The following is a 23,648-nucleotide window of genomic DNA, read 5'->3' as shown; positions in this document are numbered from 1 at the left end:
ATATATATATATATATATATATATATATATCCTGACGTCCCTGATCCCGACGTATATATGTATATTGTAGTTGGTCTGCGAGTTCACTCTGGAAAACCCAAAAATATATGCTTTCACATGAATATGTAAAGTGTTACAAAAATCAACCTCTTCTTCATCATTACTTTATTCCTTTTTTTTACCCCGTACTCATGACAAAGACCACTGCAGAAACTGACATCGGAACTATTAAACCTAATATGGCACTGACGACAATGCATACTCCTGATGCACACGTTTAGACTCGAAGTAGCAAAAAGAATCTTGTGCAGATATAGTCAGGAAGAAGAAGCGAAATATGTCCTGTGCTGGTGTGCAGTCCTATTCAGGCTAAGTTTCCTCGGACCCTGAGAGGAAAAGCCAATGCCTGAAGGATACACATAAGGGCACTTAAACACAAAAGCACTTGGTAAATGTCTGAAGCACAATGAAGATAGTGTTACATATTAGAACAATATTGGTCTCGGTGCTCTAGGTCATAAATAGACCGATCGCTAATAACTCAAACCTATTCTAACCTAGCAATCCAGTAACAAGGAAATTTTGTCGGTACTGACAATGATAAAAAAAATCCTCGCATTGTTTTATTTTAAGCACAGGTTTTCACAATGTAAAACCCTTAAACTTTATTCCTAAATATTTTAGGCTAATTAATAATTTATTTGCCATTGTGTCTCTCGTTCAGGGAGTTCTAGGAAGCTCCTTCCTACTCAAGAAAGGAAAGGTAGAATTTGTTATAACTGATGTATTATTTTAATAATTATTCCCTTGTTCAATCCAAACTTCTAAGACCTTCCTTTTCCGGGCATACGTTCTGATACCTTCTCTATGATGCATTGACGTAAATTGCGGGAAAAAGGAGAAAATTTGTTTGAGCCGAATGAACCACCAATTATTAAACTTGATAATAATCATCTAACAAAATTATCAAATTTAGGACATCTACTGGACCTGAACCGACTTTTACAGCACACCAAATTGCGTAAAAAGCAGAGCCATCAAACACTGGACTATAAATAAGTCCTTGGTGGAATATATTCCAGTACATGTCGTGTAAAAACATTCATAAACAGACCATCCGACAAAATAACAGCACTGCTAAACCAATGACGTGCAAAGATTAGAACGATAATTGAACTGCTACCTAGACACTGAAAACTCAGGAAGCATATGAAACGAATAAATACAACGGAAAAAATAATAGTCATTTATATCATGATGACAAGGGACAACCAGTCACAAGTTGTTTCATCGGCAAAAGATGCAAGGAGGGTGGTGTTTTAATGGGAATATCTGCAGTGTAAAAGATATAGTGAACTTCAAACACACTATCCGACGGTACCCCGCGGCTAAACAGCAGTATTTGGAGTAATCTGATCTTTGTCGGACCGGGAATAACGGCTCTATTAAATAAGAGCGGAGAATTAGGCAGAGGCTATTTGAGGCTTTAATTCCTACAGAATGCAATACAATAGCCATGGCGCTCAAGAGAAAAGGGTAGAAAACGCAAAATTCTTGCTGGACTGTAGAATGATGGGAGCGAAAGGCAAACTGAAGATCTGGAAGATGGTTAGAGGAGTTTAATTTTGGCAATAGTTATTTGGAGATGGTGAGATGCGGGCTGGTGTGACGTAGGTTTTAGAAAAACATTTTTTTATCGTGCCAACGTTTCGATCTATTGATATCTATTGAGATCATCTTTATGGCTCAAAGTGTTTGTTTTCTGTGTAGATGTGTCATTATTGGGTGTCGTGTTGAGAGTGCCAGTGAGATATTGATGTTTTACAGTTGGGGCAGAAAACATTTTTATATGAGGAGTCGGCTTCTTTGAGGTAAAAGGATGGGTAATGGGAAAAAATGGGTAATGGTTCGCCCTGATTATCCTTTCAGGATTACATAGACGGGGATAATTAGGGAAAGGAAAGCAAAATAGTTGAAGAATCAGACTATCTAACTACGACTATGACACATCTACACAGAAAACACTTCGATTGAATCAAATTTCTAGCAATGTATAAATTCATTTTTCACGTCCTACATGTATTTGTATAATTTAAACAATGGTTATAAATCCCTGGCCTTGACGATGATCTCAATAAAGACCGAAACGTTGGCACGATAAAGAAAATGTTTTTGTAAATCTTACGTCACACTAGACTGCATCTCACGATCTCCAAATAATCGTTAACTAAAGAAAGATACCACACATCTTGCCAATAGTCTTGTAAGGAGAATTTTTGCAAATTCTTTGGGCATGATGGGAAGTAAAAAGTATGATGAGGCATTTTGAACTAGTTTGCCAGGTTTCAGAAAGAGGATATGTTCGAATATTTCCAGAGTAAAGAAAAATGGGTAGTGCGGAACATACAATTGTAAAGGTATGTGAGGAATATAATAGCTTTTTGAGAGAACTATTTAGGAATTTGGGATGTAATTAGGTCAAAACCAGAAGTTCGAGGTTCGGCAAGCGAGACAGAATATATTTCATCTCAGCGGGAGTTCTAGAACTCTAGAAAAAAAATACAGTTGCCATTAAAATTGAGGCACTAATTTTCTCTTTGGGAATTAGCGGTTTAAGGTAAAATCGATCAATCATTATTACAAATAAATAAAACAAAACTGAAAATTCAAACATTCGTTGAATGAATTGATAATAATTCATCACTTGTATCGATTCGCATTATCCGGAGATGGTACGAAATTCAGATGCCTTTGTGAGGAGTAAAGCTACGAAACTTGAAAATTCAGAAAGTTCGACGTGATGTCGGCGTCATTGCATAATTTATGCTGATCGCTGTATGAATGTTTCATACGTAGCTGCCATTATAATCGGTTAAATTTTCCTATGGACTGAAGGGATTTTGATGATGATTAGTATCGATTGGTCCGACGAGAAACCGCTAAAGGACGAGTGACATCTGTAAGTTAATAATTGTCCCAAGACGAGGGATTACGTTCGTTTAAACGGCTTACTGAATAGTTTCCCTAACGATATTCAACTTCCTTTCATCAAAACAGTCGAGCCGAAATTTCTTCTGAGCCCCGGGCCTGTGTGGAGCAAAACCAACTTTTTACGTTAATTGCTCCCTTTTGTCTTGTACTGTTTTTCTTTTAAGAGAAAAAAAATATATCCCATTCAAAACGTTTCTTTTCGCCGGATCTAATTTTCTTTCTGTCCGGTTCGGTATCCAGTTTCGACAAGCTAGTGTACTCCCTCGAAATTTGTAATTATCACAGCCGTCAGATGTGGTGAAACCGTTCCAACACGTGAGAGCACAAAGAAGAAACTAATAACTATTTCCTATGATGTAGCAGGTTTGATGTCGCCTCAAAAAGCACATTGTTTTCAAATCAAAATGACAATTTTCTAAAAAAAAAATATATTCTAAAAGGCGACATAGAAATCCGCAAAAAAGTTAATTAACTTGTATGTTCATTGAAATATAATTTGAATCGGCGAGAAGGATAAAAGAAAAATCCTAATACTCAATTAATTATACATAGTATTTTTGAAAATGAAAAAATTCTGTATAATTAATTGAGAATATATATAATTAAAAATAACCTGATAAAAAATAATAAAAGTTGGTCAAAATCTTAACACTTTTCACTCCTTGTAGAAAAATAAAAATCAACAATAACAATAATGTAATTATAATATTCAACAAATTGAAGGAGTGCAAGATAAAATAAATATTTTGGCAACATTCTGCAATTAAGGACTTAAATCGATTCATATTCGTAATAGCGTGAAATACTTTAGGATTTAAATCGTACTTCAAAAAAATGAATACGATGTCGAGATAAAATAAAAATATATACTTCGATGATTTAAAAATTAACAGGGATTATTAATGATTCGATGTCAAAAGCAAATAAACATTTAGAACATGTTTATTTTTGTGTGATATATCGTAAATAGCCAGAGTTGGGCTGTTTTCAATCGGAAATTGTATAGAACCAACTGTTTGGTCGATTTGAACAGAATAAAAAAAATCGAAGTTTATAATTTTGTCACTAGAATAAACCAACGTTTTATTTGGCTATCAAACCCACTTGCCCTAAATCTCTAAATGGGATCATTTTATCTCAAGACGAGATCTTTTATTCCATTGGCAATGGGGTTTATTAAAAAGCAAACTTTCTTACCATCTGGATATTGTACTTTCTTTTCCAATATAAAGCAAATATCATATCTGACTGTTAACCTTTTGTTCATTATTGATAATAATTACAATTAATTAAGGTTTTTAGTTGAGATAAAAAAGTCAATGGCACGAGCGGGATTCGAACCCACGATCTTCCACTTGATACGCCGCTACTCTACCACTTGAGCTATCGTGACCTCGATCCACTCGGACACCAATTTCCCATCTCAACCTCACCTTTTGAATTTTCCCTCCTTTTTGCCATTTTACAAATATCGTGTAATCGGACTGGATTCGAAAAATGGCAAAAGGAGGGAAAATTCAAAAAGGTGAGGTTGAGATGGGAAGTTGGTTCGAATCCCGCTCGTGCCATTGACTTTTTTATCTAAACTAAAAACCTTAATTACTTGTAATATATTAATTGGTCAAGCCGACCACGAAATTAGTGAATTTAATGATTGAAAATAAAGTATGCTTCACTAAAGCTCTCCGTGGCCATTTCATTTGTCGTCGAGAATCCAACCCGATTACACGACATTTGAAAAATGGCAAAAAGGAGGGAATATTCAAAAGGTGCGGTTGAGATGGGAAGTTAGTGTCCGAGTGGATCGAGGTCACGATAGCTCCAGTGGAAGAGCAGCAGAGTATCTAGCCGAAGATCGTGGGTTCGAATCCCGCTCGTGCCATTGACTTTTTTATCTCAACTAAAAACCTTAATTAATTGTAATATATTAATTGGTCAAGCGGACCACGAAATTAGTGAATTTATTGTTAATAATAATGAAATAATGAGTGGGAGAGAGGAATCACCTCCGTCGCCTTTAAATTGCCAAGATTTCTCATCACATTTTGAGCCAAAAGCCGGCGTAAGCAGAGAAAGGTCGCATTATAAAATAGGGGGGGGGTGTCATGCCTTGGCTCTTTATATAGAGCATGTACGCATGCGGCTAGTCATGGGAATTCTTGGGTATAGCAGTGATTAAATTGGGAAATTTCTATTTCTGTACTGTGGGAGGTAATTTGGGCTTTGCCTACCATTTTGGCTTGGTAATCCTCTGTAAGATGGCGATCTTCAGTGTTGGGTTTGGATGATATTTGTGAATTGTGTGATTTTCTTTCTTGATAAAAAAAATTTCCTAGACCTTCTTCCACTTAAGGCAGCCATGGCCAACTGTATTTGCCTCCTGGCCGGATTGAAAAAAAAATATATTCACGGGCCGGACGATATATTATTCTAGGATGAGCCTGATCTATGAAGCTAATAGGTTAATCCTCTAACAAAGAGTTTCCTTGTTGGTCATCAACTTCTTATATGTATGAAGAATTCTGATTGGTTCTCTGTTTAGCAAAAACGCTTATAAGGCGCTATCTAGGTGAAGGGATGCTTGAAAACAATAAAACTTTAGTCAATTCGAATTGAAAAAGGTTAAGCAAATCACTTATTTCTTTAAGTAAACAACATTTTATTATGAAATTTGTTTAAGAATAATTGTAAATAAATCAATTCAATAAATTAACATAATAGCTAATGCGGCGTGTTGAGGCGGTTTGTAGCACTTATTATTTTTTTAATATCTGGTTCTATACATGTAATAGCTATTCTTAACACAGCCTCCAAATGTAAAGTTGAGCTAAAGATTATTAAATACGTCTTGGCAAGTTTTTTTAAATTTCCACATTTTTCATTATTCAATTGCTCATAAAAATTACACAAATTTTTTTGTTTTTCTCGACTTTTCTCTTGTAATAATTCATCACATTGTAAATTAATTATTTCTACTTGTATATCAACAGGAGCATAGTCGACTACAGATTAGTCTCAAAGTTTTAATTCTTTATAACTGAATCTTTTTTTTAAATATAGAAGTATCTAACATTCATTCGATTAATTACTAGAAGTTAAATGCTAATATTGAAAAATTGTTCGAAGGCCACATTCATTACTCGGGCCGAATGTTGCCCATGCCTGACTTAAGGCAAAATGCCAAAACATTGCCAAACAACCACAGCCCAGCCCAACTAGGTTAAGTAGACCAAAATGATTGGTAACGACTAAATTACGTATCATCTTGTTACTTGATGGTTTGTGTTATATATATATTACACAGGGCGGGCGACCAGGACCCGAGGGGTTAAAAGCCTGAGTAGGCCCGNTCCTATATTATTTCCCTTATGGTTCCAGCTGCCTTCACTAATTAATCTATAGCAGCTGGTTAGTGCTTTAACCTTGACCTCAATGTGTAGAGGTGTGGTGTTTGTTATCACTTCCAAAGCTATGGTTGGTGTAGTGGGAAAAGCTCCCGTCATCATCATACAACCTAGTCTTTGGAATGACCTTAGCTTGTTATGGTTTGTGTTAAATACTTATGAGAATGAATGTATCTACAAGCTTGAGACTTACCTAACTTCTACCCTTACCCCTAACTTATGACTAAACCTTACCTATCTCGTCTTTAATACTAACCCTGACCTAATCTAATTGTCCCTTACCTTACTTTTACTGCTAAACCTAACTAACTTAACCTCGTCCGTCCTTAACCTTAAACCTAACAAAACTCACCTAACACATCCTTAACACAAATTCTAGCGGTAACAATACCTAACGTAGCCTAATCCGTCCTTAACACTAGTTTAACTCTAACCCTATCTAATCTAACCATTCCTAACCTAACAAGTTACGCGAAATCAATACCACCAAAATGGTACACAAAAATGATTTATTCCGCCTTATAACATATCCATGCTAAAATAGTTATAATACAATAAATTGTGAAATAAATCTGTGGTCTGAAGAGTGATTAACCTGTAATTTGTCCTTAACCGATTAACCTGGTCGGCCTATCTTATCTTCACTGCGTTGGTCTATCAGAGGCATCCGCCGTCTTCAGATTTGGGTCTGTGTAGACGTAAGTCGTCTTTTTCTTTGGAAATAACATTACCAAGACATACTCTTCAAGATGGAGAAAACCCACGTCTTACAGACCAACCAAGCGATTGGCAGACCAAAATGATCGGGAACGACTAACTTCCTGGTAACTTGTTACTTGGTAGATTGTATTAAATATTTATGAGAATGAATGTATCTACAAGCTTGAGAATGAATGGCGGAACTACCTTATTCACAATTATATGTATAATTCTTAATTATAATATGTCCTTTACATATGTACTTTAAGATAGAATGCATTTTACGATATAACAGCAATGAGTGCTTAACGCGTAATCCTTCAAGCTGATTTCTGATCTATATAAGGTTAAATCTGCCTTGGAGCCTATCACCTCGCAATCCAATGGCAATACCAGCTTAAGTAGCTTACAATGAACTACTGGCAGGCCTCGAGGATCACTCACCCCGAGTGTTGGCAGTCCATGGACAGAACTCGTTTATATCCAACCAGCCACCGAGGTTGGGCTCTGAGTAATAACAACAGCTAGGTCATTTCCAAATCCAACCCGTGCACACTCTCATTCACTCTTAAATACATTATTTCCTATTTTCATACCATCACCCCCTATCAATACATATATTACTAATCTAATAGAGGGTCGGTGGAGTACTCATTATTTCACAACCTTGACATTGGACATTCACGCTAATAAATACATTATGTTTGAATATAAACAAATAAACACACGACGAGTTATTTATGACTGCTTTATACATAAAGTAGTCCCGTTTTTTCCAAAAATCTGAACAAGGTGTGATTGTTCACAATTTTATGTAAATCTTTAAACTAGTAACAACTCAATAACAAAAATGAAGGGAGCAAAATAACATAACAAATAACAATCTATCCAATTTAAACTAGTTCAATGAATACATTTAATCTCAACAAGATTCAGTCTTGAAAATACAACTTAATACATTTACATTTCCTCCTCTGAAAGCACACGTTTTCATTTTACGTAAAGGTTTGACAATGTACACAGACGTGTCATGTTCCTTAATATAGTCAACAACCAAAAATAAATCTATTCTCTTGTATTATTTATACCTAAGACGTAATACCACAGTTTATTTACAAATTCATGTTTTATTTTTCTGGTTCAAATTTCAATCCATGTTTTATTTTTACAGCCTGTTCTATTAGTTTTTTTGCCCTTATTATTTACTTATTTTTCCTTTTTTCGAAAATGACTTTTCTCACTGCACAAACGGTTGGCACAGGTCAGAAAAACAATTACTAACTATTAATACATATAATTTTCAGTGTAAAGTTTAATTTATACCAGCTGGAATTTTTATATTGTGAGATTATCTCTTCAGAGACCCACCATTGAAGATGGCGAGAAGGCGAAACTACTGTGAAAAATAAAAATGACCGAAAACAACCAAACTAAATATTTTTAACCCAGTCGAAATCGTTACTTTGTTATTGTAACTTTGATTTTTTTCAGGTTTTAGTTTCAGTGTCCCGGTTTAAATAATTTGCCTGACAAATTTACATAGTACAGTTCTAACAATAAACTTCTAAAAGTTACAACTCCCTCATATTTATGTCATTCCCAAAAACCGAAAAATTTCAAGTAATTAATTTAAAAAGCAATAAATCTTGATTTAGCATTTTACCAAATGGTTCATAAACAGTACGTCTATCTGTACGAGTGAAAAAAAGGTTTTTACATTTAGTATGATAGATTTTCGATATATATATATATATATATATACATATCAGCTTGACTGTATGGTCTATACATTTCACAAGACGTTCACAATTACAAACAATCGAAGGAGTATTTCGTCATAAAAAGATCCCTATTGCAGAGATTAAGTATCCACGGGATTTCCTAGAGCATATAAGAAAGGTAATGGTCCTATTACATGAGCGGAATTAATTCGCCGAGACGTACTCTCCGAGACCTTATGTGGGGTCGTAAAGAGACAACGAGTGGTCGTGAGCTTTTCCCGACAGGTAAAGGTCTAAGAAAGGAGACATGCCATATCGGTAATGTAATACTCTTACTGCAGATGACCGTGATCCGATGAGGAATCAACAGGAATCCTTCACAAAAGGCACGGTAGACAAGCAAAGGAACTTTGGATCTCAACTGTAAACGAGAAAAATCTAGGTTTATACTTCCACCTTAACTCCTCTTTTATAACTCCGACCGGCGTTCTATTTCCTTTCTTTTATTAAGAGAATTATATCATGTGTGCCCGGGGATTTTACTCGAAAACTTTTATTCTTCAGTTGTTAGAGGATGAATTAATCAGACTAATATTGGGCTGTTTTATTTCTTTGATAGTGCTAGATCATAGGCTGATCATCGACTGATAAAAAAAATCCCATCTAATTATAGTGGCATGAGTATAAACAGTCCTTGGTTGTCGGTTTTCTTTTCTTTCCTTAAATCTGTTTTTAAAAATGTAAAAAGTCACGAATGTGTTTAATAAAATTTATATTTGATGTCTTATTTACATTACTTTTTTTACGAGGGTTCGCAACAGCAGAGGTTATATCAACAACCCTCGGGGTGCCGGTGTTTTTGAAAAAAGCCCATTTGTAAGTATGTCGTGTTCGAATGCAGGGCCGCTGGATCCGAACCCGGGACCTTTTACCTTACAGTGATGAGCACCGTGCCAACGACTAAACCGTTGCGGCCATCATTGGTTTCCTTATCATTATTTTTCTTAAGGACGGTTGGGTGCGTAATAAAATTTATTGTACCACAGAACTTTCACTTAAAATCAAACAAACACACGTGCACAGGCTCTTTCTCCCTCACACACTCTCTTTCCTTCTCTCACTTTTTCTCTCTATCACTCACAGTCTTTCCCTATATCGCTCACTTTTGTCTATTTCCCTGTCTCTGTGAATGTATAAATAAATCAATGCTTTTATTTACATAAATAAAATATAAAATGCAACATATTACAACAGTAATATTGTATGTATAAATTTATATATATTTAACAGCATATAAAGACGATAGCTGTAAGCCTTTGTCAAGTTGCCTAATTTATTATTTACAATTGTGTATAAAGAGATTTTTCTTAAGTTTAGTAATCATCGTTTATTTATTTATTTTTTAAATTTATTTTTATTTTATTTCAATTAATTAATCTGTATGTAAGGTATTAGTTGAAATGAAAAAGTTAGTGTCACGAGCGGGATTCGAACCCACGACCTACGGCTAAATACGCGGCTGCTCTACCACTTGAGCTATTGTGACTTTGATCCTCTCGGTCACCAACTTCCCATCCCAACCAACCGTTCGAATTTTTTTTTAGTTTTTGTTTTAATTTCAATTTTACTTATTAAATTCTCCAAATTAAACGTTTTAAGATCTTTTTTATTAATTTCTAATTGCACCTGGTTGCCTATTTGCACTAGATGTTTATACCAAGATATTTCTTTATCTATTATTACATTGGCCAGGAAATTGGTTTGTCTGTTTGGGGGAAGATTTAATACTGTACGGATATAATTTAGATGTTATTTTAGTGTGCAATTGTAAAGAGGTGAGCTTGTGGTTTCCACATATATTATATAATCCGGTGTTTTCGGTGGGAGTAGAATAAATAGCCTTTTCGTAAAATATTTTTGAACTTTTTCTACTTCCGGCAAATTCTAATATCCCCAGACTTGGGCTCCATAACATACCACCGATCTCTTGTTTCTGTGATTTTCATTATGTCGCTCTCACTGTTTNTCTCTGTCTCTCTCTCTCTCCTTTCCCTTTCCTCTATTTCCTTTCTCTTTCCTATTTCTCCTTCTCTTATTCTCACTCCTTCGATCTCTAATGCCCTTTTCATTCTATATCTGTATCTTTATCACTCACTCCCACCCTCTCTTTGTTATCTACCAAAATTTCGTTCGCACAGGAAAATGTTATTTACAGCCAAAATACGACATGAATCATCCCTCTGACTGAGCTCGCTTCAATCTATCATCAAAAGTACAATTTTATTTTAAAAATCTACATTATTAATAATAACAAATACAAAAAAACAAGTTATAAATAAAAAGCTAAACGAATTCGAAATTTCTGGTACAAACTCGTATGTGTTCGGATTTTGATAACATGCAGTATTTAATTGGACATCTGATAGATAAACATTGATAAAGTCTTAAATATAATATAATATTATAATTAATAATATTTATATAGGAGCAATATAACAAATTCAACAAAACGGTAATAATAGCAACAGTCCCGTTTATACATACATACAGTACAATGAAATACGGGGAAGGACTTCTTTCTTACCTGTCGCTCCAGTGCCCAAATTAACTTTCACAGCATACACAAACAGATCGAACAACAATATCGTAGGAACTCAGAATTCGTATTTTTATTTCTCAACCCAGTTGAATAAATAATCAAATATGGCCGTTTGGATGTTGTTAAATTGGTACGTATTGCCAAGGTGTTGACGTTTGGCTAGCATTTATAAAATCGTCACTATAGGGTTTCACATCGATATTCAGGGATAAACAACTCTTCCTTTGTAAAAGGAATTTTGCTTAGTCGACGTTGAAATAGAGTTTTTGTATATACATTTCAAAATGTAGAACTTTTTCCATTTTCTTTTAAACCTTGAATTGTGAAGGAAATCTGGTTGCCAGGATGATCCCTATAATTCTTCACATCATAGAATCTAAAACAGAACATTATTGATAAACTCTCTCTCTTATCTTCATCTATACCTATTTCCTCTAAAGAAAGATTGATGGGAATAAGTAGAGGACAGTTGCCTGCTGAGACGTATTTCGTTCCTCCCACAATTTTTTTAACAAGGCGATTTTTCACGTCTTTCCTTTCCTCCGAAACCTTCCAGTTAAGTTTCATTTAAGATCTGGAAGGAATTCTTAAATAATTATAGATTATTTAGTACTATATACGATTCGTATAAATTTAAGCAAGAAAAGGTGATATTTTTGCCTTATACAAGAGGTTATTACTAATTTAATTTTGGTTGGTTAATTTAAAAAAAATTACATAATGCTAGCAAGAAATGTTTCTCGATTATTTGCTTGTTTTGATGCTATGTCATCGTATAATTATTTACGTGTAAGAAAATTTTGTTACATAGATTTGAAGTTTTAAAATCATAAGGGTTGTTTCGAAAAGTCAAAAAAGTGACTTGCCATTTCCGTCGAGTTTCGAGGGTATCGCAAATTGGAAACACCTTCAATAAAAGTTATTCATTATCCCGTCAAGTTTATTTCATTGTTTAGCCAGTTAATTACTTTTCCGACCCAATTATCGGCGAGTTCAGTGTAGCAGAAAAGCTTAGAAAAACTAAAGGGCCATAATGGGCGGATTACCGCGGGAAGGAGTTGGTTCCTTGAGGGAATTTTTAAAAAGTTGTTTACTTTTTCCATATCCCGTTTTCATAAGTTCGGCTAAGTGTTTGAACACCGAAAAATCTTCGAACCTAACCAGGACGAGCTATTTGAAGCACTGGTGTAAAGTTCATACAGTTTTATTGTTAATGACTAAAGTAATGATTATAAATTTATCGACCTCCTTCACTACGAAAAAAAGCGCTGATGTGCAAATTACGGAACAGAATAATAGTAACTTTTTTTTTTAAATCAAACCACATATTTGGGTAAATCAACGAAAAGACGCACACGCGCGTTACAAAGGCAAATATGTACACTATCATACAAGACGAACCAACCAACTCACACATCACAATCATTCTCCCACTCTCTCTCTCACTCTCTCTCTCTCTCTCTCTCTCTCTCTCTCTCTCACTCTCTCTCGCTCCTCTCTCCTCTCTCAAAATATGATGATAGAATTTAAATATTTAAATATTCCCAACTCCAGTTTGTAAAAATTTCTCTACCTCTATCTCTATCTTTATCCCTATCTCTATCTCCATCTCTATCTCTATCTCTATCTCTACCTCTATCTCTATCTCTATCTCTATCTCTATCTTTATCTTTATCTTTATCTCTATCTCTATCTCTATCTATCTCTACCTCTACCTGTATCTCCATCTCTATCTTTATCTTTATCCATCTCTATCTATCTATTTATATCTATCTCCATCTCTATTTCTATTTTTTTATCTCTCTCTCTCTCTCTCTCTATCTATCTATCTATCTATCTATCTATCTATCTATCTATCTATCTATCTCACTCACTTATTTTCTTCAAAATTTGTGAGAGTGTTTAAATAAAAAAGGATTCATTCATTCCTTCCCACTCTCACGTCCTATCTCATTTTTTCTCGCCCTCTCTTCTCTCATTCCCTCCCTCTCACTCTCTTTCTATCTCACTCACTCTCTTTCCTCTCACACACGCTTTAACTCATTCACTCATTGTCTCCAAAATTTGTGAGATTGTTTAAACAAAAGAGTATTCATCCATTCCTTCTTACATTCGATCTCTTTTTCTCTCGCTCTCTCCTCTCTCATTCACTCCCTCGCACTCTTTCGTTTTCCTTTATCGCATAGTCAGTCATTCTCTTCAAAATTTGTGAGATTTTGTGAATTAAACAGTACTATGTGTTTTCATCTCGTTCTTTCCTGTCTCAATTCTTTCCCCCTTACTCTCTTTTTCTCCTTTGTCACTCATTCACTCATTAACTTACGCACTCACTAACCCCTCTTTCGTTCTATCTCCCTTAGTTTCACTCCTCACACCTCTCTTACTCGTTAATTTGGAAAGAGGTCTACCTAAATTTGTGAGATTTTTTAAATAATAGTATTTATTCATTCTCACTCTCCCTCTTTTTTTCTCTATCTACTCTTTCCACCACATGTTCACTCAGTCACCCTCACTCTTTCCTCTCTCTCAGTCATTTAGTTTCTCCTCTTTCACTGAGTCACTCACACACTCTCTCTCTCTCTCTCTCTCTCTCTCTCTCTCTCTCTCTCTCTCTCCTTTCCCTTTTCTCTCTTTCCTTTCTCTTTCCTATTTCTCCTTCTCTTATTCTCACTCCTTCGATCTCTAATGCCCTCCCCCCATTTGTTGAATTTCTATCTCTTTCTGTTTATGTATATCTGTAAAAATACTTTTGGTCACTATTTATGTAAGGTTATTGTTTTATAATGTTATTACGTTCATGGGAATGAATTCTCGTCCAAAGACATTCGTTTTCACTTTGCGTTATTCGTTTCTTCTTTACGAATGCAGTCCCGCTTCTTCAACGACCGAGTATGGGCGAGTCTTCGCAACTCGATTTCAGTTCGACGAGTTGTGACAGATCCATCACTTATTGTTGGATAAACTTGCTGAAGGATCCAACTTTGATCTAAAGCCTTTTCCCTTTCATTAGTGACGGGTTTCTTCCAGAAGATTAGCATAATAAACGGATGGATTTCCGATGGGGTAGACATTCGGTCTTATATTACTTAATTCCATTTATCCCTGTATTTTGAGCGTAGTAAAATTCTACGGTTCGGTTGTTCGGTTGTCTAGGCGGAAAAACAAAGAACGTCTGAATTAAATATGAACTTGCTGACAAGTTGGTACAATTTCAAGATGTATAAGTTTCCGTTGCATTTGCATTTATATGATATTTCTAAGATTTTTAATAACGCGAAAAAATCTACGAGAAGTACAAGCATAGTGTATAGTAATGTATAGTTACTATAAACAAAAGTTGCATAATAATTTTTTGAAATTTTAATTTAAATATGTAATTGCATTACAAATAAAATAGTAGTGAGGAAATCATACCAATTTTAAGAACTATAAAAAGTCGGCAATATAATTACTTAGACAAGCAATTTAGTTAGCGTTAAATTGCTGTGGGCGCCGGAAAAAAATTGACTGGATGACTAGGCTTGCCATTTCTGAAAAATCAAACGAGGGAACACCGAATTGAGTTTCAAGGGATTCCATCGTTGTATGAATTTATTGAGTTTAAACAGTTGATTGCTGTTGTTTGACTGGAACCTGATTCTCGTCAACCGTTTGACTTTACCTGATACTCTTGATTAATACTTACGCTTTTTTTTCAGGTGGCTAGATGAACTTTATTCTCCTCCTGACATTACTTCAAGAATATTTTTTGCTGCTGTCTGCCGAAACAAAAACGACCCGATCCCCGAGGACAAGGTGAGTGTAATGCATTATCAACTCACCGAAAGTAGATATTGCAGTGCAGTTGTTGACATTTTATCATAGAAATCAAGAAGCAAACTCCCTACTCTCCCTCTCTCTCTCACATACATATTCACACTCACTCCCTTTTTCTCCTTTCTCCCTCACCTACGCGTTAACTCACTCACCCAACTCTTTCTATCTTTCTCCCTCACTCTCACACTCTATTTCCACCTGTTTACACCTCTCTTACTTTCTCTCTCTCTTTCTCTCTCTCTCACTCTCTCTCTCTCTCTCTCTCTCTCTCTCTCTCTTTCTCTCTCTCTCTCTTTCTCTCTCTCTCGCTCTCTCTCTCTCTCTCTCTCTCTCTCTCTCTCTCTCTCTCTTTCTCTCTCTCTCGGTGTTGGTGTACTATGTGTGTAAGATATATACTTAAATTAAAATATGATGATAGAATTTATGATAAATTTTCTTAACTCCAGTTTTTAAAAATTAATGATTCAATTGATTATAATTTACCACGTATCATCTTCAATGTGTTAAAAATGGAAAACCTACATACATATTTTTAAAAAAATATACATGTGATGTACATAATACAAACACAAGGTATAAAACTAAGCAATTACAAATTTTAAATCATAGAACAACAATATGTCAATTAAAAGTGCAAACGTGTTTTCGAAATTGCCAGTTGAAATTCAGCATTGTAATGAAATAAGTGCATTTAGAAAAAAACTATAAAATTATTTTATATCAAAATATGTGTAAAATATTAAACTGTAATTTAAATTTTTTCTCTCTTTTTCCTCAATTAAGTACAAAGATTGCCATGTTAAAGCGTTGATAATGTATCTTTACAACTGTCATTTAAGTTTATAATTTTAAACCCTTACAAATGTCTATTGTTAGTAATTTTCCTTATAGAAGTTACGTTCGTTATTATTTCAAGATTACTTTTTATTTTGAATGTGTTAATCCACTGTAAACAAGCATATTGTAAGAGATAATTAATTTGTTAAACTTTTTGGTATATAGTTGGTTGAATAGTTTATAAAATCATGTTGCTGTAATTTCAATTTAGGTGTAAAAGTGGTCCTAGAGATCAAACCTTGAGTGATAGTTAAACAAAATAATCCCTCTCTCACACGCGCGCACACACACACACACACGCGCACGTGCGCGTTTTACCGACAATTCTCCTACATTGTACCATAGATAATATGCCTTTCCTGTATATGTTTTTAATGTGGCCTTTCCAGTCAAGTTTCCTGTCAAGCGTCAAACCAGGGAATTTGATTGAATCCACTAACTTTAATTCTATGCCTGAAATTTAGGGTTTTTAAAATTACCTAATGTTCTTCTCCTACCATTATCAATTCCAGTTTAGCTGGATTAATTGATAAACCTTTATCACAACACCACTCTTAAAGCAATCCCATGGCATTTGAAGAAGAGTCAATGGTCAAATCCCTACCTGTGAGCATTATGGACCATTATCTGAAAATAATTGACTGTAGAAACCTGAATTATTCAGAAGTTCTATTAAACAGTAATTAACCAGTGACAAGCAGCCTCCCGGTGGACAGCTTCCTTTGACATTAATTCTAAGAGTGCTACAACCTAAGCACATATTGACCATCCCTCCCTCCAAGTAGGTCTTCACCCATCTAGTAAGGTGATGGTCAACATAGTAATTATCTGCGCTGATATAATGTAAGAAGTATCAGCATTATCAAACGCCCCCTGGATATCGAAGAAGCAGCCTAGTGTATATTCATTATTATGATTTCTCAATCCTGCCTATCAGTGAATGCAAAGCCGTTTCCACTGATTTTCCTGGTAAATAGGCATTTTGATTGGGATGTATCATTGTATTAATCCCACAATCATGTCTAATATATTTATCTAAAATTTTCTCTATTATTTTTATGAAAATAGAAGATATACTTATAGGTCTATATGATTTAGGTAATTGATATGAGGCTTTACCTGGTTTGGGTAAGAAAATTACTTTTATTTCCTTCCAGCATTTTGGTATATGTCCCAATGCCAGACTATTCCTTAGGAGATCCCACACTACTAGATAGACTGGGTGCATCCTGTTGAAGGAGGGCAGGGAATATTCCATCCACCCCGGCTGCCTTGTATTTCGTGAAGGACTGTACCGCCCATTTGTAGGCCTCCCAAGATATTACCTGTTTGGCCTTCTCCCAGTTTGGTGCTGGTAATTCATTCTAGGTTAAAATGGTGGAAGAGATTCAATACACTACTCCGAGGATACCAGCCTGAATAGGATAATAAAACAACTCGGAAAACCCGGTCAGCGATAGTTGTTCAATATGAGAACATGAACATGAACAGCAAGCATCGGTCACAATCAAAAGCTTGCCTAACGTCAAGAAAGCCTCCGAACAGTACTGGATAACTCAAGAGAAGAGTATACTACTTGATGGCAGTGCTACGGTAACTGAGTAACATTTGCAAAAACCAAAATTATGGTCAAGAATTATATTTAACGAATTTAGGATTAGAAGGATTCCTTTTACCAGGAGCTTTTTCTTTAAAAAATCTTTAAAACGATAACAGATTTATTGGTAAAAATGATCGCACATAATGTGTTGGATTTTTTGGTTTAGGGAACAATCGAAGTGTGGAATAGATAAGTATTTAGTTTTAGTATAAGGATCAAAGACCGTTCTTTTCTTCGGATAAAAAGCATTGTACATTCAGCAATTAGGTAGGAACAGATTATGAATTGTAACAGCAGATCCTACCATATAAAATTAAATGCGATGTCTAAGACATTTGAATGTCCAGTTGATGAATAGCAAAATTAAAGGCTAAACTCGTATAGATCTAGAAGGGAACGAACTGAATTTAGGAGTTAAGGAAAGAGCAATGGACAACATTTTACCTATTATACACGGTGTTCGGCTACTCGTGTTATAAACTTTGCCAATAGATTCTACATTTAAAATAGAACCAAAAAGTTCTAATTAATTGTGGTCCAAATCTCAACAGTTTCGGAGTTAGTCTCCTTTTCTGATTTTTTAATCAAATAAACGATGATAACTCCAAAACAGAAAAGTTTTGGACAACTCCGTTGTTAGCATTGAAAACTACGTTAAATTTAAGATATGATTAATACTAAACTTTTAAACGTTGATAAAAAATGTGTTTTAGTAGCCAGAACTTTGAAAAATAATTCTTTTTTCATTGTTGAAAAACTTACTACGGTGATTCTAAACTACTACTTCCAAACCTGGAGAGGAAATTTGAGAAAACGTAAAACGTACTCTATTTAATATCCTTTTTAGTGGTGTAATTGCTTTTATAATTACATTTTTCAAAGATGAAGAAATTGATGAAGGACAGGTAAAAACCGTGGTTGACGGGTTTGCACGGTAGAAGACCTTTCTGTTTTGGAGAACAAGGTCGTGAAATCTTAAAAAATCAGAAAAAGAGGAATAACTCCAAAACTGTTGAGATTTGGACCACAGTTAATTACGTCTTTTTGGTTTCATTTTGAATGTAGAATCTACTTGCAAAGTTTGCAACACGAATAGCCGAATACATATAAGTAATAAAATAAATATATACATACCAATTGGTTTTTAACAAATCTAAAATACCTTCTAAGGAAGGGTTATTTCGAAAACTAGGAAAACCTATAGCGAGAAATTTAATATGGGACCGCAGGTTATTCTATATAATTGTCAACTAATAATATTGTAGAAAAGCGGAAATGGTTGACATATCAGGTGGCAAAACTGCCTAATTACTGCCTAATTTAATCATCCTTTTATGTGTTTAAAACGCATGGTCAAACAGCATAAATCGTCTGACCTGGTAGAAAAATAGAGCTCTGCCACTTCCCATCAATTGGTCACACGTTAAACGAATCAGTCATCCATCGATTGGAACATGCCCGGCCGTGAATTGGAATTGTCAGATCCTCCAGTCATAATGGTGTCTCGATAACTGGAAATGTATTTTCCGTCCGAATGTTCAATAAAAAACCGATTTAACCCTAAACAATGCCAAACACTTGTTGATGAAAAGCATGTTTGGCACTTTATCAAGTAATTTGTAAAGTACCGCTTTTTTTCTTTAGTGCCAGTTTCACGAATGGTTGATTTGACTTGAACCGATGACAAATTACTAGGAAGACAGAGATAAATAATTGGCAAGCTGGCTTTCTCCTCCAATTGAGTAAAACATTTTCGATCGAGTTTTTCTTGTAGATAGATGGGTTTTGTCGCTTTCCGTTCTTTTATAAGACGTATTACCTTAAATAACTTCTTGTCCAAAGGTTTTTCTATTTCCAGTTGCAAAAAAAATGAGTCTGTATTCGAAGCAAGCCGTTCACAACTTTTTCGCCGAGTGGGCAACTAAAGTGGGCCAGCTCATTGTCGTCTGCCGGGGTGAAAATATCTCGTTAACTGTGATTTATGTCGACCTTTTGCATGAAACTTTCAGTATCCAAAAATTTTCTATGAATAAATTTCAGAATATAGTTTTAGACAAATAGGAAATAAGCTGAGCACATTGGTAAATTTAATATTATAAAACTTTATTAACTAAAGGAAACTTTAAAATTGTTAGTTACTACAAAGTACAAATAAAAAGCATTTTCCACTACCTTCATAATCCTGCACTAAATCACTCATACACACATCTTCTCACGCATTTACTTATCCACTCTCTCACTAGATGACTCACTAACAATCTAAACACCCAATTACACACACACACACACACTCCCCCACTCAAACATTTACACTATCGATGCCTCAATGAATCCCTCTTTCCTTCTCAGAATCACTCAATCATTTATTCTTCCACTTACTATCTGCACCCTCAATCACACATACATTCCCGCACTCACACATTTACATATTCCATGTCTCATTGAATTACTTCTCTATCCTTCTCTAAATCATCCACTTATATTCGCTAATTCACTCACAATCTACACTCAATTACACTCACACTCCCTCACTAATTGATTCACTCACAATCTACTCACTCAAACAAAAACATACTTCCTCACTAGATGACTCACTCACAATCTACACATTCAATCACGTCTCACCCAATCACTCACTCATTCACTCTTTCCTCGAATCACTTACTCATTTATTCACTCACTCCTTCCCCGAATAACTCACTTACTAATGATCTACTCACTCATATCACTGCACTCCACACACAATCCATCACTAAACTCATCACTCACTCAGTTACTCAATCGTTGTCTCAATGAATCACTCACTCCTTCTCAGAATCACTCAATCATTTATTCTCCCACTTACTATCTGCACACTCAAACACACATACATTCCCGCACTCACGCATTTATATATTCCATGTCTCATTGAATCACTCACTCATTTACTCATCACTCCCTCGCTAAATCACTCTCTCACTATCACACACACACCCTGACTCCCACATTTACTCACTGAATCACTCCTCACTCCTTCTCTAAATCATCCACATATATATTCACTCATTTACTCACAATCTACACACCCAATTACACACACACACTCCTTCATTAATTAATTCACTCACTCAAACACACACACACACACACACACAATTCCTCACTAAATGACTCTCTCACAATCTTCATACTCAATCACACGTCAATGAATCACCCAATCATTCACTCATTCGTTGAATCACTTACTCGTTCACTCACTCACTCCTTCCCTGAATCACCCACTCATTTAGTCACCATTTATTAATAATCTTCTCACTCTATCACTTAAATCATCACTCACACATTTGCTTAGTCAATACCTCACTGAATCACCCAATCACTCACTCATTCACTCCTTCCTAGAAGCACTTACTCATTTACTCACTCCCGAATCATCCACTCATTTATTCACCCACTTACTAATAATCTACACACTCATATCACTACACTCCATACACAATCCAACACTAAACTCATAACTCACTCGTTACTCAATCAATGTGTCATTGAATCACTCACTCATTTATTCAACCAACCCCTTACTAAACCACTTATTCACAATCTACACACTCAATCATACACACACTCTCTCACTAAATCCCTCACTCACACGTTTACTCAAACAATGCCTCATTAAATCACTCATTTATTCATCCACTTTCTCACTCTCGCACTCAACTACTCACTCATTAACACATTTACTCACTCAACCCTTCATAGAAGCATTCACTAACACACTCACCATACACTCAATTACCCATTTATGGATCTACTCACTCAAATACTGACTTTTTTTATATTAAAATAGGTTTTTATTAGAAAATTAATAAGTGAGGAAATTAACATTAATAAAATTCATCAAACAAATTGATATAATATTAAAAATAGAAGTAATAGAGATAATTAACAGTGGACCATTTATCCGATTAAATTTTCTGTTGGGTTGGAGCCCAAATCAACTTGGAAATTCGGGACAATCCAAATAAACACAATGTGTACATTTTATTCTCTTCCGTTGGTGCTACATTATTTACTTTTTTGCAAATAAACCAACATATGTCAAATTCAGAGGTAAAATTGAGGTTATTTCTGACTGACGTTGCGCCCTCATTCCAACACACCAACGAATTTTAATCAAATCCACATCGTACAATGCGTTATTTTATAATAACAACTCGGAAATAAACTAATAATCATCAGAAAGTTGAACCACTTAAAAAAAATTTCGAAATTATTAAATAAATTTCCAAAGATTGCCAGGATTAGGGTAGTTAGAACCGCTAATAATGCAAATACGAGTAGGATGCAGCTTTTAAACAAATAAATTAAAAATTAACTCGGATTTCCTGTATTTCCAATTAATAAAGTTTTTGAATTCAAAATTCTTTTTGCAATAAACTTAGACTGATTAACGTTATTCGTTATGAATATGTGCAGAGTTCAATAAGTAGTATCCGATTTAAATGTGGAAATTAAAGTTTAAATTTGTACTTCTTTATTGGGTTATTTCAGTTTCTAAATACGTTAATAAAATTAAGTTACGTTTCATTGAATAAAGTTGTCCCTTTATTTACACGTTGTCTGAGAGTGAAAGTCTGGATTCTTCCCCTCCGGGGCTTCGTGATTCAATTCGCCAATTTCTCCCTCGGGACGAGAAGACCGGTCTGTTTATGGCGGCAAATGTGAAAGGGGACAGAAGGTTTTTACTTCAATTCCATTCGGCCCTCCCGGCAAAAATGGGCACAGGTTGACCACTCGATTAGACACTCCCGGGGGGTAAAAACCGCCGTCAAACGCATTTGGTAGTGTTACCACATGGAAACGGGCATTAGCATCGATCAGGTTCATGAGGAACATCAGCCCACACAATAAAGAGCACTTTGACACAGATAACGGTTTTATGCTCTTGGACCGATCCTTCAGAGATGAAGCATCGATTTCAAACTCAGCGCAGAGCTTAACCACAAGGAAAAACTTCCAATCTTGTACCTGAATTAATTTTCGGTTTACATTTATGTTGTATTATTTATTTGTTATGTAGATATGAATCTAATAAGTATTCTGTTTAAAATTTTACTCGAGGGGATAAATTCTTTAGGGGGTTCAATGGCTAAAAGTGGCCACCATTTTTTTTTTTTTGTTTTGGTAAATACTTGCAATGGTTATAATTTTTATTTTTTGTTGTTTACAGGATATTTTTAAAGAAAAATATAACGTATAGAGTAAACTGACTAATATAATTTTACCGAAATGTTGCTATGGAAACAATGTAGGAAATATTCAATTCAGTACGGAGTATTTCTTCCTCTTGCGTTCATCATCGCTTGCATTGATTTTATGAGGTTTTGTTGTTCGTAGTGCTGTGGAATATTTTCCTACTCCATCAGCTCCATTTTAAATTTCTCCAAATTCTCCGGCATCACTGGGCTACTTTTTACCCTCTTTGACAAATTGTCTCAAAGATGTTTGATAGGATTTAAATCGGGACGACACCTGGCCACCCCAACATTGAATTGAATCCTGTTTCAAGTAGTCCTCACGGATCTAGCTTCGCGGGGAACCTGCATTGTCATGCATAAAAATAAAACCATCGCCAATCAGAGGCACGTAAGAAACAACTTCTTTTGATAACATATCTTCAATGCATCCGCAGCTGCTAGGGAACCCTTAATGAAGATCAATCTTGTGCGACCTTCCATAGAAATGCCTGCCCAAACCATAACACCACCCTGGCTTCTCCTGAGTGAAAATGTTCCGGAGATATATCGCTCTCCTGTTCTTCTCCAAACCCTTTATCGTCCGTCAGAGGATCTTAAAACAAAACCTTGACTCAAAACAAGATTTTAGTTCTAACAGCTCAGAAGAATTGATGTGATTTCTGGCGACACTTAACCGAGCTGTTCTGTGCCTTGTTAGAAGTTCTGGACCAGTAGCAAACTCTCTCTCAACGCAATCCAGCTTCT

At 35.2% G+C, this 23,648-nt stretch overlaps 1 protein-coding gene across 3 annotated transcripts in view; it reads left to right on the top strand.

Annotated features, from left to right (window-relative positions):
• LOC106670050 (gamma-aminobutyric acid receptor alpha-like) overlaps positions 1-23,648 on the top strand; it is a 156,447-nt gene that overhangs the window by 56,610 nt on the left and 76,189 nt on the right. For all 3 annotated transcript variants that reach the window (XM_014400044.2, XM_014400045.2, XM_024227981.1), the window contains exon 2: positions 15,113-15,209. In XM_014400044.2, coding sequence (XP_014255530.1) covers positions 15,121-15,209 — 89 coding nt within the window. In that variant the 5' untranslated portion in view covers positions 15,113-15,120. The remainder of the gene's footprint in view (positions 1-15,112; positions 15,210-23,648) is intronic.

Source organism: Cimex lectularius, unplaced genomic scaffold, assembly GCF_000648675.2.
Source record: "Cimex lectularius strain Harlan isolate CLEC.00 unplaced genomic scaffold, Clec_2.1 scaffold38, whole genome shotgun sequence".
Classification (NCBI taxonomy): domain Eukaryota; kingdom Metazoa; phylum Arthropoda; class Insecta; order Hemiptera; family Cimicidae; genus Cimex; species Cimex lectularius.
The sequence above is the reverse complement of the archived record's forward strand: the minus strand, read 5'-3'. Positions and strand labels throughout refer to the sequence as shown.